Source organism: Procambarus clarkii, chromosome 11, assembly GCF_040958095.1.
Source record: "Procambarus clarkii isolate CNS0578487 chromosome 11, FALCON_Pclarkii_2.0, whole genome shotgun sequence".
In the NCBI taxonomy this organism is placed as follows: Eukaryota; Metazoa; Arthropoda; class Malacostraca; order Decapoda; family Cambaridae; genus Procambarus; species Procambarus clarkii.
In genome coordinates, this window is record NC_091160.1 from 20,721,586 (window position 1) to 20,735,967 (window position 14,382).

At 49.7% G+C, this 14,382-nt stretch overlaps 1 protein-coding gene across 1 annotated transcript in view; it reads left to right on the forward strand.

The window, feature by feature from the left end:
- TBC1D5 (TBC1 domain family member 5) overlaps positions 1 to 14,382 on the forward strand; it is a gene marked incomplete in the record, with an annotated part of 601,299 nt that overhangs the window by 184,910 nt on the left and 402,007 nt on the right. Inside the window, 1 exon segment of the mRNA XM_045742746.2 lies at positions 6,067 to 6,155. Within this exon segment, the coding sequence (XP_045598702.1) occupies positions 6,067 to 6,155 (89 nt within the window).

Genomic DNA, 14,382 nt, shown 5'->3' on the forward strand with positions numbered 1-14,382 from the left:
CCTCCGGGTCTTGCCCAGAAAATGGTGTTTTATTACATTCAACGCTAGTTTTCTGGGGTGAGCCCTTACGGCTCCCTGGAGCTACTTACCAAAAAACGAAAGAAAGGTGGTTGTTGCTCGCCCCTCAGTGTGAAGTCGAGACAACTGGCTGCAACTGCCGACCCAGAGCAACACAGACCCAACTAGGCCCAGGAACATTAACCAGGTAATGCGCAGCCAGGATCTTCTTTGAACGCCAAAAACCCCCATGCCAAAATGTCAGCTCAAGACGTGTTACCAAAGACGGCAGCAAGCGCAGCAAACTTTGGGAGACCCGAACCCTGGAAAAGGGAAGAAGGGAAACCGGATCAACCCAAAGCGCATCCCTGGTCATGGGGGCCGTGTCACGCAAATAACAGAGGAGAGCCACAACTGGACACAACACATGATGCACCCCCAGCCTAACCAAGCATCAACAACCCAAGGACCCCTCTGGAAAGCAGCCGTCTCATTCGCTGCCAGAAAAGTAGGAGACAGCTGCAAATGAAGAAACCCATCATCAGGACCAAAGAGCAGAAACACCTGCGCGGGAGGAGAGCATGAAGCTCCCTGACCCGATCCCCAGAGGCCAAAGCTAACAAGAAAAGAGCCTTGGAAAAATAACAATGAACTGAAGGGACCACAACAAACCAAAGAGAAGAGAGATGAGAGAGCCCCCAATCCAAGGACCAGGACGGCTTAAGCGGCGCATGAGTAGGCCGGAGGTGAAACAACGCATGAGAAAGCTTGCGAAACGGCGCAGAAGTAACATCAATACTGAAAGCAAGCTGCAGCGGCTCCACCAGCGCCGTACGATACAAGGCGACAGAATTTGGCATAAGATGACAGTCCTGAAACATCCATGAAAGAAAGAACAAGAAGACCCTATCAGAAGCTGAAAGACACCTACGAAGGGACAAAAAGAAATGGAAGGACTGCCAGGAAACTTCATACTGCCACCGAGACGAAGCACGCAGGTGGGTCACCATCAACGAAGCCACCTGCTCTTCAAACAAGTGGTGATATACTTCCGTCAGAAAAAAACAGATATGAAGACTCGAGGAAGAGCAAACTAGCCATGTACCATACCGAACCGATGTGCTGAAAGAGGCAGAGCTGCATGAAAACCCCCCAGGTTCAGACACCGAGCAAGCAGTTCCTGAAACCACAGCTGGCCGGCCACCATGGGGCCATGAGGACTACTCTTTCCTTGTTCAAGCGAGCTAGGACCTGGAGCAACAGCTGAACCGGGGGGAAGAGGTACAGGAACCCCCACCTCGACCAGTGTTGCCTGAAGGAGTCGACCCCAATAGCCTCGCAATCGAAGAAGGGTGCCACATGTAATGGGAGACACTTCGACCACGCCGACACGAAGAGAGCCCACCTCTGGGAGCCCATACATCCGGCAGAGCCAACTGAACGAGTCGGCATCGACCGTCCATTCCGTGGACAGGGGAATGAACCGAGACAGACCGTATGCCAGGATGGCAGACACCCCCCGAACGTGAATGGACAAACCCCAAGAACTCAGCAGATGAGTGACCCGAAGCGACCAAGGACCACATTGAACCAAAGAGATACAGCTGGTAGGGGCCTGACAGCTGAGTGGACAGCGCTTCAGATTTGTAGTCCTGAGGTTCCAGGTTCGATCCCCGGTAAAGGCAGAAATAAATGGGCAGAGTTTCTTTCACCCTAATGCTCCTTTTACCTAGCAGTAAATAGGTACCTGGGAGTTAGACAACTGCTACAGGCTGCTTCCTGGGGGTGTGTAACAAAAAGGAAGCCTGGTCAAGGACCGGGCCGCGGGAACACTAAGCCCCGAAATCATCTCATTTCAAGATAATGCTCTCGGTTCAGGCAATGAACCATCAGGGAGCAGTCCGAATGGAGCTTGATCGTCTATCCACTGGTGACCCGAACCCTCCGAAGCAAATACCACACAGCCGTGTACCCCTGCACTGTGCTGTGGAAGGATGGACCTCATTGCCCCTGGCTGGGCTGGTGAGCACTGGTAACAAAGCCTCAGCCTAGAGACGATGTGTCCATGAACGCATCGAGTAAGGGCTCGAGTAGGCGCCAATGCACTGAACCCTGAAAAACCCGAAGAGAAAGCCGACGACGCAGCAACCGACGCAAAGCCCCGGGAGTCCGAACCCAGCGATCGCGAGAGAGGCGGAAGGGACGTCCCTGAAGGAACCAGAACAGCCACGAAAGCCACACCTGGTCCAGCAAGTAGACCATCACGGCAAAGTTCAGGCTTCCCATACAAACCCTCGAGCAACTGCCGGGTGACCCATGGATCCTGGGAGCCCCTCAGAAACATGCAAACGCGGGACCACAGCCAGAGCAGAGAATTCATGAGGAAGAGACAAGGAAGTGGTCCAATAGTCCCACACAAGACCTAGCCAAGTCCGAACCTGGGAAGGAACCAGATGCGACTTCCTTGAGTTCACCAAGAATCCGAACCTGGCGAGCTGGAAAAGAACCAAATCCCTGGGGAGCAGACATGCGAACTGGCTGGGAGCCCATACCAGCTAGTCGTCGAGATAGACCAGCACCTGAACACCTAAGAGACGCAGACGGGTCACCACGACCCAGGTAAGGCATGTGAAAACGCGAGGTTTTCAACCCGAACGGGTGACAGCGAAAGCGGTAACTGATATGCCTCGTTTAAAACCAAGCCAGTCCCTGAACCCCGGATGACTCGGGACATGCCAATACATGTCCCAGAGGTCCAGGGACACCATCCATGCACCCGGCTCCAGCAGAAGCCGGACCTGGGACAGAGTAGTCATCTGAAAGGAGGGGCAAAGAGCCCAGGGGTTCAGATGGGACAAGTCCAGAATGAACCTCAGTTCCACACAGTCTCGTTTCCGTACTGGGAACAGACGGGAAACCGAAGCCAGCAGGCCTTAAGCACGCAAGTCATCAGTAACCAGGGGCAGCCGAATGGGAGGGAACCTGCACGTGAAGTTGCATTATGCCATCATGCTGAGGAAGGGTTGGTGCGAAGAAGTACTCATTGTGGTGCTCAAACTCGCCCCCCAGGAAAACATGGACCACTGTCAGTGCCTCACGCCACTCAAGCGTGCGGGAACAACAGAACGTATGCCAAACATCCAAAGAAAACACAGGACAGTCTGCCAGCCAGGACAACTCCAGAACCTCATGCTGAATCCAGTAGGGAAACGAAGACCCAAATCTGAAAGTAGACGGATCTATGATAGTGGTGTAATCTGTGTCGCACATGAGGTAAGCCGCAAAGGTGTCCCGCACCACATGAGGCTGGATGCAGGAAGCCGAAAGCCTTTGGAAAGACGGGACCGAAGCACCCGAAGGGACACGGAACAGAACCCAGGGAGAAGCGGACACCAAATCCAACTCATATGCAGAGGGGGAAAAGAAAACCCCACTCCTTGCAACAGTAAGACCCGCTCAGAGGGTAGAAAAACCCCGATGGGGTCCAACGTGGCCCAAGGCCCCCAAGTCTCTGTGGCGTAGTGATAAGTCACTCGCCTGGCGTTCCACAAGCGCTTTGTCCTGGGTTCGTATCCTGGCCGGGGAGGATTTGCTGGGCGCAAATACTTAACTGTAGCCTATGTTTAACTCAACAGTGAAATGGGTACTTGGTTGTAAAAACAATTCTTCGTTTTCGGGGTTGTATTCCAGGAACATAGGATTAAGGACTTGCCCGAAATGCTACGTGTACTAGTGGCTGTACAAGAATATATCAATAAGTCAGCCCATCCCCAGCCTTGGGAACCACCACATCAGGACCCAGGGCCGAGTCGTCCCCCAAAGTCCCAGCCTCAAAAGAAAAGGCCGGCACAGCCATAGAAGCCAGAAGGAAAGGGGGCCCACTGGTCAGACCCAAACGCTTCGGCAGGGAGAACTGACTCGAATGCCTCCATCACCAAACCAGAATGGGCATTCCCCGAGATCGCCCGAGTCTCAAGACCATCTAAACCTTGCCCCGACCCCGAAATCCACAGACGTTTCGGAGCCAGATGCAGGGGGGTGGAAGGACTAGATCGAATCACAGCAGGGGAAGGACGAGGATGTGCTGACTGAACCAAGGCCAAAGTGACCAACACCCCCAAGCACAAAGCGAGGGGGGGATCTCGGGGGCCTCATCATCAGACCCATGTGCCCCCGTGGGGATTCCCAGAGTCCTGAGATGGAACTTATGCACAGGGAAACCCAGGCAGGGTATTGCTAACCAGCTCCCAAGTCTACCAACAAACTTTCTAGAAACTGAATCCCCGGGATGTGTCCACTCACGGGGGCCTAGCAGGGGATACCACCAGAAGCACACACAAGCTTACTAGATAAAGGGAGCAATAAAACAAAGGCACCCCCCCCCCTCCCCACCAGACAGGGAAAACATAAACAAAACCCTGCAAGAGGACTACGTACCCAGATAAAACAGAGCCAGCCGCTATGAGAGGTGACAACTAACTGTGCAGTACGCTGCACCCCTACCAGTGCAAACTACCTCTTACCCTAAGGCGAACAAGGGTGCCAGAAACACCCCCAGCACACAAAGGGCAGCCCAAAGCCAAGCAGCAAATGGACAAGCAGAGGCAGAACCTAAGGAACTTGTGGAAGATGGCCCCAAACCCCAAAGGTAGTACTTACCGGGCACCTAAGGAAGGTGTCCCCTAGGCACATGCAGCGGAGTACTGAAGAAATTACTCTTGGCTCGTGCACCCCCAAGGAACAGCCCTAAATCACTACGCACAGAGCTGGAGACAAATCAGGAGCCAGAGCACATGACTTCGGCCTAGCAGTTAGGGAGCCGTTAGGGAGCGTTAGGGAGCCGGTCGACCGAGCGGACAGCACACTGGATTTGTGATCCTGTGGTCCCGGGTTCGATCCCGGGCGCTGGTGAGAAACAATGGGCAGAGTTTTTTTCACCCTATGCCCCTGTTACCTAGCAGTAAAATAGATACCTGGGTGTTAGTCAGCTGTCACGGGCTGCTTCCTGGGGGTGGAGGCCTGGTCGAGGACCGGGCCGCGGGGACACTAAAGTCCCGAAATCATCTCAAGATAATCTCAAGATAGCACATCAGCTTCAGAACTGGGGTTTTGGGTAGCCAGCATGAGGGGTCTGGGGCTTCCCCTTCTTCCTTCCTGGGAGGGGGGAGCTGTGCAGATGGCGGCACAGTGACGTGGTGATGTCATGCTCATTTGCTTGTTTTTGTTTGGGGAGTTCTGTGCTCTAGTTTGGTTTTCAGTAGCAATTTCTTAACCAGAATAAAGGTTTGTTTTGAGATACTGACCTTTCTGGGTGCCTGACCCAGTTGATGGCAGACATAGAATGCTTCCAACAACACGGGGGTTTCTGTAGGCCATTGCTCCTCATGCCTCTCTGAGGGGGAGGGGGCCAGGTTCTGGCTCGCGGTACTTGATAGGCCTAAGAACTCCATTCACACTGACTGATGCCAAAGTCAGATATAGCAATATCAACCTGGATAGCTCTGTGGGAGCCATAGGGACTCCCCTAAGAAAACCAGTGTTGAATATAATGAAATGCCAATTTCTGGGTAAACCTCTTTGACTATCTGACACCTTTTCCCAGGGTATCGAGGTGTTTCCATCTTCGTAGAACTGAGGGTAGAGCAGCTGGCTAACCCAGGGCTGTCTCTATTTTTTCCAAACACGGGGCAGGTGGGACAATTGAGCTAACATTAGTTTCACAAATTTTCAATTGTTTACATGGTTGAGGAGTTCTTTTGGCTGGTCTTGAGGCTGTGGTCTAGCTTATAACCAGAAATGATGAGTTTTGTATTGCTGACTTTCCGGGTGCTTCCCTGCTGGTGGCAAACACGAATAAAATTATAGTAATGTTACCATAAGTGCCACTGCTCTCTGCATCTCTTTAGAAGGTACCAGGTTCTGGCTAATGGTGCAAGTAGGTCAATAGAACTCTGCTACTAATGTCACCTGGTAGTATAGCACTATCAGGGATAGAGGCTTCAGGGAGCCAGTGAGGCTCACCTAGAAATTGATGTCTCATTACATTCAATGCTGGTGTTTTGTGTACAGGGAATGCATGAAGTACTTGCACCATTGATCTTTGTACTTCACTGTGACCATCAGGCTTACCAACATGCTCAAGAAATAGACTCAACTCCGTAAGTACTTCTGAAAGTCTTATTTGGTTATATTCATGGCTGGTATTTTCTTTATTGCTCTGTTTATACTTTTAGGTACATTTACAGTGTTGACCAGTTAGTCATAATTAACCCTTTCGCTGCATCACTTCGATAAGTCTGGTTCTTCTTGCATAAAATGGGGCTAAAACCCAATGTTGAATGTAATTAAATGTAATTAAATTAAACATTAACCACAACTAGTCCTGTTAGGCCCACCAGGGACTGGAGCCAGAACCTGAACCCCCTCACTGATTTTAATTTTAATAGTTTTAAACCACCAATTTACTGGGGCAAAATTATCTACTTGACACAGCATATATATATACGTACAGTATTTACATAACTACAACAAAGTAATTGTTAGAAAAGTAAGTATCACACGTCACAATAGCTAGATGTTAATAAGCAAAACTAACGGGGTCGGCATTTTTTCATTTCGTTAACAGTTCATCCTCACTCTAACGAACCCCGCTAGAGCAAATTCCTGGAAGATCCGAACAAATTGAATTTGGTACTAAATGTTCAGTGGAACATACAAATATTTGATTAAGTGAGGATTGTTCGTCCAAGTGATCACCGAGACCGAGCTGTCATCGTTGACGACAGCCACTGTCATCAACTATGATTCACTAAATTGTAAACAGTTGTACAGTATTATATTTTGCTTACATATTGTTACCAGTGAGAAATGGTTGATGGATGAGAAATGGTGTCAGGGGAGGCAGGTTGCATCATTGGTGAGGGTTGGAGTCTGGGGGCAAGTGTTACGGCCCTCTCGGGTCGCAACTGAGTTTGTATTCTGATGTTATTAGAGGAAGTAGTATCCGGCCCCAAGCCAGTAGTGGCTTTCAAGGAATGAGATCCGTGACGCAAGTAACTTAAAGAGGGAAGGGAAAGAAAGTTAAGAACTTAAGACTATAATTGTTTCCATCACCAATAAATAATATAATAAAAGAGTGCACAGGGGGGAGGGGTATTAACACTGTACAGGGGAAATACACAATCGTCTTCTCCTGAAGACTCTGGATCCAAACTCTCGGTGCCAAGTCCTCGGTGCTTTCGTGGCCTCACAACGAATCCTTTGAGAAGCTGAGTCTACCCTGGCCACAGGTCAGCCAAAACACAGTTCCACTGGGGGCACCGCCATGGAGGCCGTCAACCACAAGTCCAGCAGGTCTGCTGGCAGGTTCCGGATCAGCAACGCTGGTCAGGCCACTCCACGAGCGATACTAGGGTAGCGCCCTAGTCAGGAGCCTCGTGTGATACCACAAATCACTCTCCTGTCCTCAATACCCCAGTGGTTAATCGTCTCCAGCAGTCGGTCCCGGGTATCACAATCCTTCACTGCCGCTCCACAGGCAGGGTAACACCACAGTGTTCTTCCGGGAGACGACTTCACAGCTGCTGCAGCAAAGCACAAGGTATGGAGACGGCTGCCTTGGGTAGACTGACTCAACTTCCATCACAGCAGTCCCAGGTCGACTCTGTAAGCAGACACGTCATCAATAACAGGGACACACTAAAGCACCTCACTTACAGGCTCAGACACAAACGCCCGACGTATCCACTCCATAGATGGCGATGTCGTCTGAGCACCACCTCACCAGAGGTCAGCAGCGGCTGTGTTATGTGCTGAACAGGACTGGAAACTGGCCCTTGTGACCAGTACACTTTGTCCTCACCAGGTGGCATCGTCCATTTGGTGGGGGTTTCGGGAGCTGACCCACAGATGGCGCGGTCGTCACTGCTCCGGGCTCGGACGCTGGATTCGGGTCCGTAACACCTCCCCACCAAAAAGAATTTGGTTTGGGTTTCTAAAAAAGAGAATCACAAACCAAATTAGTACGGTGACACAACTCCAAATGGACTCACTTATACCGTAAACTGGAACGGCGAGGCTGTCTCGTCCACAGAACTGTCCTACTGGGGAACTCTCGCACAAAGGAAAGTTGCAGATGTAAGGCAATGTCCTGCCTGACGTAATCTTCCACGTCTCCACTGCGATGTCAAGCAGGGGCATCATATCACCTCTCTCGAGTAAGGATCGGTGTAGACACGATGAGGGGCGACTCGACACTTTCCTGTGTCGTGGCACCGATGATGGCTGATCACAGACGGCATTTCTGGTACCGGTCCGATGGTCCTTCAGGGAGACAGGAACCTGGAATACAGGGGTCGGATCATTTAGAGTCACAGCGACAGTTACATCAGTACTCACAGCAGACTCCTCTACTAGGCTCACACCTAGTTCCAACGGGGCTGTTCGTACATCGAAGATGGCATTCGCTCTGCCACCGTCAGGTCGACCAACGTTCCGCACAACGCTGCATTGAGGCTCAGCTATCACGCGGGGGGTGTCAACCTGTCGGAAACAGTCACTCATATTATCGTATCGCGTACCTCCTGTATCAACCATTACCTTCCAGGTCCCTTCTTCGACTGCAACATTCACTGTGCACGTCTCCAATCCCTGGGACCTCTTCACGATGTTCAAGGGAGCCATCATCCTTCGGGTCGTCCACTGGTCCTTACTGAGAGCACACACGAGAATAAAACAAAATACCGCTAAGAAACATTTGGTTAACTTAGGGACAAGTTTCCTGAGCTTGAAATGTCCATAGCCGGCTACATCCATTAGCCTGGTTTGGACTGAAGAGGGCTCTAGGACCTTCGCACATACCTCACATACCTCTGACGCCTGGGGAATCTCTGGCCAGTTCCATGAATGTGGTATCTTGCCATACCGCAAGTACTCATCTGCCTTCGCTCCAGACTCGTTGGTATCCGTGGGTGCCTGCACACAAGGCCTCTCTTCTAGCTCAGGTACTTCTGCCATCGCAACCTCATGTTCCTTGTCGAGAGAAGAATCAGGAGTCTCTGCTAGAACACTGTCGATCTGCGGGTGAGAGGGAGGATTAAACTTACTTAAATCCGGGTCTGTCTTTACCTGGACATTACCTCTGCCTGTTGTCACCTCTGACCTTGCTGTTTCGGCTGACTCGTCCACAATCTTGGGATGATTGGTGCTCCAATCTGTCACCAAGTCGTTGGCTAGTACCACGTCAATCCCAGCCACAGGGAGGGTATCGACTACTGCCAACACACATGTGCCGCTGAAGTAAGGCGAGTCGAGATATACCGGCACTAAGGGGGCGATGTACTGCATCCTAGGAAACCCAACCAGGACAACCTCTGGTCTCCCATCCACACTTACTCCCTCGGGTAACGAGCTTCTCACGATCAGGGACTGGGCTGCTCCACTATCTCTGAGCACTACAACTGATCTACCAGTATGATCACTCGATACATACCCGCCTGAAGTGTGAGGGGAAAACAATCTTGGTCCTTCCTGCGTCGTCGTCGACTGGCTTCCTGCTGGTGATGTTACACATCACCATCAGGAAGTGATGTTACTCATCATCATCACCTCCCTACGTGCGCCGCCACCTCTTCTGCCTCGGCACATAGCAGCTACATGCCCTTTCTGCCCACAAGTCCAGCACACCACATTCCTCCTCGGACTCCGGTGTTTTGGACTGCTAGGACTAGTCCTTCGAGGGCTACTTGAGGGTGTCTTCTTAGCGCTTTGTGGGACGGGTCTTTCCTCTTCGTCATGAGGTCTGTCAAACCGGCGTTGGTAATTCCTCGGGACGTACTTAGCGGAAGGCCTATGCGTCAGGATGTATTCCTCAGCAATGGTGGCTGCCGCACTCAAGGTCTCCACCTGCTGCTCCTCTAAGTACGTCTTCAGGTCTCCAGACAAACAATCCTTGAAGTCCTCTAGCAGTATAAGCTGCTCGAGGTCTTCTTTGGTCTCCACCTTCCGAGAGGCACACCATTCCTGGAAAAGTCGCTCCTTGATGGTGGCGAATTCGGTGAAAGTGTGCTCTGAGGTCTTTTTCAGGTTCCTGAACTTCTGCCTGTAAGCCTCAGGTACCAATTGGTACGCCATGAGCACAACCTTCTTCACCTTGTCGTAATCGCCGGAGTCGTCAAGGGATAACGTGGAGTAGGCGATTTGGGCCTTCCCAGTCAAGACTGACTGTATCATGATGGCCCAATACTCCCTTGGCCACTCCAAAGAGGCAGCGACTTTCTCGAAGGCTGCAAAGAACTTTGACACTTCTTTCTCATTGAACTTGGGGACCATTTTGATGTTCCTTACCGGGTCAAAACTGCTGCTTTCCGTGGTTGGCCTCCGACCACCGCCTAATCGTAATACTTCTAGTTCATGTTGTCTCTGTCTTTCTTTTTCTTCTCTCTCGCTGTTTCTCTTCCCTTTCTCGCTCTTCTCTCTCTCTTTCTCGTTCTTCTCTTTCTCTTTCTCGTTCTTCTCTCTCTCGTCTCTCTTCTCTTTCTCGTTCTTCTCTTTCTCGTTTCTCTTCTAACTCTAGACGCCTCATCGCCAATTCCTTTTCTTTCATCTCCATTTCTTTATCTTTTAATTCTCGTTCTAATTCTAACTTCTTCCACTCTATCTCGCGATTTATCTCTAAGGCACGCATTTTGACTGTAAGAAAGCTAATGTTCAGCTCACCTGCATCACTGTCAATGTCGCTGCCCTTATCTTCCTTTTCCGTGGAAGCTATTTCCTCACCTTCCTTTGTACTAGGAGTCTCGCCTTCCTGTTTCTCTTCTGCCTTCAAGTGCCGGTGAACCTTGGACAAGATCTCCACACGGGAATCACTGGCACGGATCTTGATCTCCAGGTAGGCGCTCACTAGTACAAGTTCTGGTTTGCTCAGATATTTTAATCTGGCAAGACAGTCCTCTCTGTTCAGAAAAGCCTGGACATCGTCCAGATCATCGATGGTAGCCTTTTCTGCCATTGTCACAGATGGAACACTTAGCACTTAACACACCGCTTTCACGTTAGCACTTAACGCACCGAGCACTGTTCTACGCCAATATTGCACTTTATCGCACCAAACACTGCACTTGCCAATATTGCACGTAATTACTTCGGGCACCGCACTACACAATATTGCACTGAATCACAACGAACACTTCGTTCTACAATATTGCACTTAATCACGACGAGCACCGCACTACACCATATTGCACTTAATCGCTTAATCACAGCGAGCACCGCACTGCACAATATCGCACTTAGTCACTCTTGAGCACCGCACAGGACGTATATCGTCCCAATCGTCACACACAGGGGGAATTATATACAGGGATTACGCCACTTCACCACCCCTGTCAAACATACTTAACAAGGGGACGGATCCCGCTGGGGATGCCAATTATGTTACGGCCCTCTCGGGTCGCAACTGAGTTCGTACTCTGATGTTATTAGAGGAAATAGTATCCGGCCCCAAGCCAGTAGTGGCTTTCAAGGAATGAGATCCGTGACGCAAGTAACTTAAAGGGGGAAGGGAAAGAAAGTTAAGAACTTAAGACTATAATTGTTTCCATCACCAATAAATAATATAATAAAAGAGTGCACAGGGGGGAGGGGTATTAACACTGTACAGGGGAAATACACAATCGTCTTCTCCTGAAGACTCTGGATCCAAACTCTCGGTGCCAAGTCCTCGGTGCTTTCGTGGCCTCACAACGAATCCTTTGAGAAGCTGAGTCTACCCTGGCCACAGGTCAGCCAAAACACAGTTCCACTGGGGGCACCGCCGTGGAGGCCGTCAACCACAAGTCCAGCAGGTCTGCTGGCAGGTTCCGGATCAGCAACGCTGGTCAGGCCACTCCACGAGCGATACTAGGGTAGCGCCCTAGTCAGGAGCCTCGTGTGATACCACAAATCACTCTCCTGTCCTCAATACCCCAGTGGTTAATCGTCTCCAGCAGTCGGTCCCGGGTATCACAATCCTTCACTGCCGCTCCACAGGCAGGGTAACACCACAGTGTTCTTCCGGGAGACGACTTCACAGCTACTGCAGCAAAGCACAAGGTATGGAGACGGCTGCCTTGGGTAGACTGACTCAACTTCCATCACAGCAGTCCCAGGTCGACTCTGTAAGCAGACACGTCATCAATAACAGGGACACACTAAAGCACCTCACTTACAGGCTCAGACACAAACGCCCGACGTATCCACTCCATAGATGGCATTGTCGTCTGAGCACCACCTCACCAGAGGTCAGCAGCGGCTGTGTTATGTGCTGAACAGGACTGGAAACTGGCCCTTGTGACCAGTACACTTCGTCCTCACCAGGTGGCGTCGTCCATTTGGTGGGGGTTTCGGGAGCTGACCCACAGATGGCGCGGTCGTCACTGCTCCGTGCTCGGACGCTGGATTCGGGTCTGTAACAGCAAGTGATGTGAGTAGTTAGGGGTTTAGTGTCAGGAGGCAGGTGGAAGTTATTCTCATTGGGGGTTGTCAGAAAAGACTGGTGGTGTCAGTGGTGGAAGTTGTCAAGGGAGGCAGGTGTTGTCAGGGGGAGACAGGTGGTGTCAGGTGTTGTCAGGGGAGGCAGGAGTTGTCAGGGCAATGGGGACCATTCAGGCTTGTTCGCATTTGTGTTCCTCACGTGTACCCCAAAGAATGAGGTGATTTGATAAAATACTATGCCCAAGATTACCATCAGAGTGCCGGCGGGTTGATGGGGAGATAGTCTCGGCTACCATCAGCTTTTGTCCGGTCGTGATGGTCGAGTGGATTTGGTGCCCTGTACACCAGTTGCATTGCTTCTGGCAGTATGGGTTTGAGTCACTTCTGTGGTGTGAGTTTTCAGTTGCATGTATGCCTGGGGACCATTCAGGCTTGTTCGTGTATATTTGTGTACACGAACAAGCCTGAATGGTCCCCAGGCATAATTACCTAAGTGTAGAAAACGAAAAGGCATAATTACCAGGCATAATTACCCAGGCATAATTACCTAAGTGTAGTTAATTACCTAAGTGTAGTTACAGGATGAGAGCTACGCTCGTGGTGTCCCGTCTTCCCAGCACTCTTTGTCATATAACGCTTTGAAACTACTGATGGTCTTGGCCTCCACCACCTTCTCACTTAACTTGTTCCAATCGTCTACCACTCTGTTTGTGAAAGTGAATTTTCTTATATTTCTTCGGCATCTGTGTTTAGGTAGTTTATATCTATGACCTCTTGTTCTTAAAGTTCCAGGTCTCAGGAAATCTTCCCTATCGATTTTATCAATTCCTGTTACTATTTTATATGTAGTGATCATATCACCTCTTTTTCTTCTGTCTTCCAGTTTTGGCATATTTAATGCCTCTTACCTCTCTTCGTAGCTCTTGCCCTTCAGTTCTGGGATCCACTTAGTAGCATGTCTTTGCACCTTTTCCAGTTTGTTGATGTGCTTCTTAAGATATGGGCACCACACAACCGCTGCATATTCTAGCTTTGGCCAAACAAAAGTCATGAACAATTTCTTTAGTATATCGCCATCCATGTATTTAAAAGCAATTCTGAAGTTAGAAAGTGTGGCATAGGCTCCTCGCACAATATTCTTTATGTGGTCCTCAGGTGATAATTTTCTATCTAGAACCACCCGTAGATCTCTTTCTTTATCAGAATTCTTTAAAGATTTCTCACATAATATATAGGTTGTGTGGGGTCTATGTTCTCCTATTCCACATTCCAAAACATGACATTTATTAACATTAAATTCCATTTGCCAAGTGGTGCACCATATACTTATTTTGTCCAGGTCATCATGAAGGGCATGACAATCATCTAAGTTTCTTATCCTTCCTATTATCTTAGCATCATCAGCAAACATGTTCATATAATTCTGTATATCAACTAGTAGATCATTTATGTAGACAATAAACATCACTGGTGCAAGAACTGAACCCCGTGGTACTCCACTTGTGACATTTCTCCAGTCCGATACATTGCCTCTGATCACTGCCCTCATTTTTCTATCAGTCAAAAAATTTTTCATCCATGTAAGAAGCGTACCTGTCACCCCTCCAATATTTTCCAGTTTCCAGAACAACCTCTTATGTGGAACTCTGTCAAAACCCTTTTTTAGGTCCAGATAGATGCAGTCAACCCAACCATCTCTTTCCTGTAAAATCTCTGTGGCTCGATCATAGAAACTGAGTAAATTCAATACACAGGATCTTCCAGATCGAAAACCATTCTGTCTTAAAAAGAGACATAAAACAAAGGTAGTGTGATATGGCTAGTGCTGTAAACATCTTGAACAGTATTGTGTTCACTGATATCTCATCATTGTACACAGTCTTTATCACAGTCAGGCTCTTTTGTAATCTATCA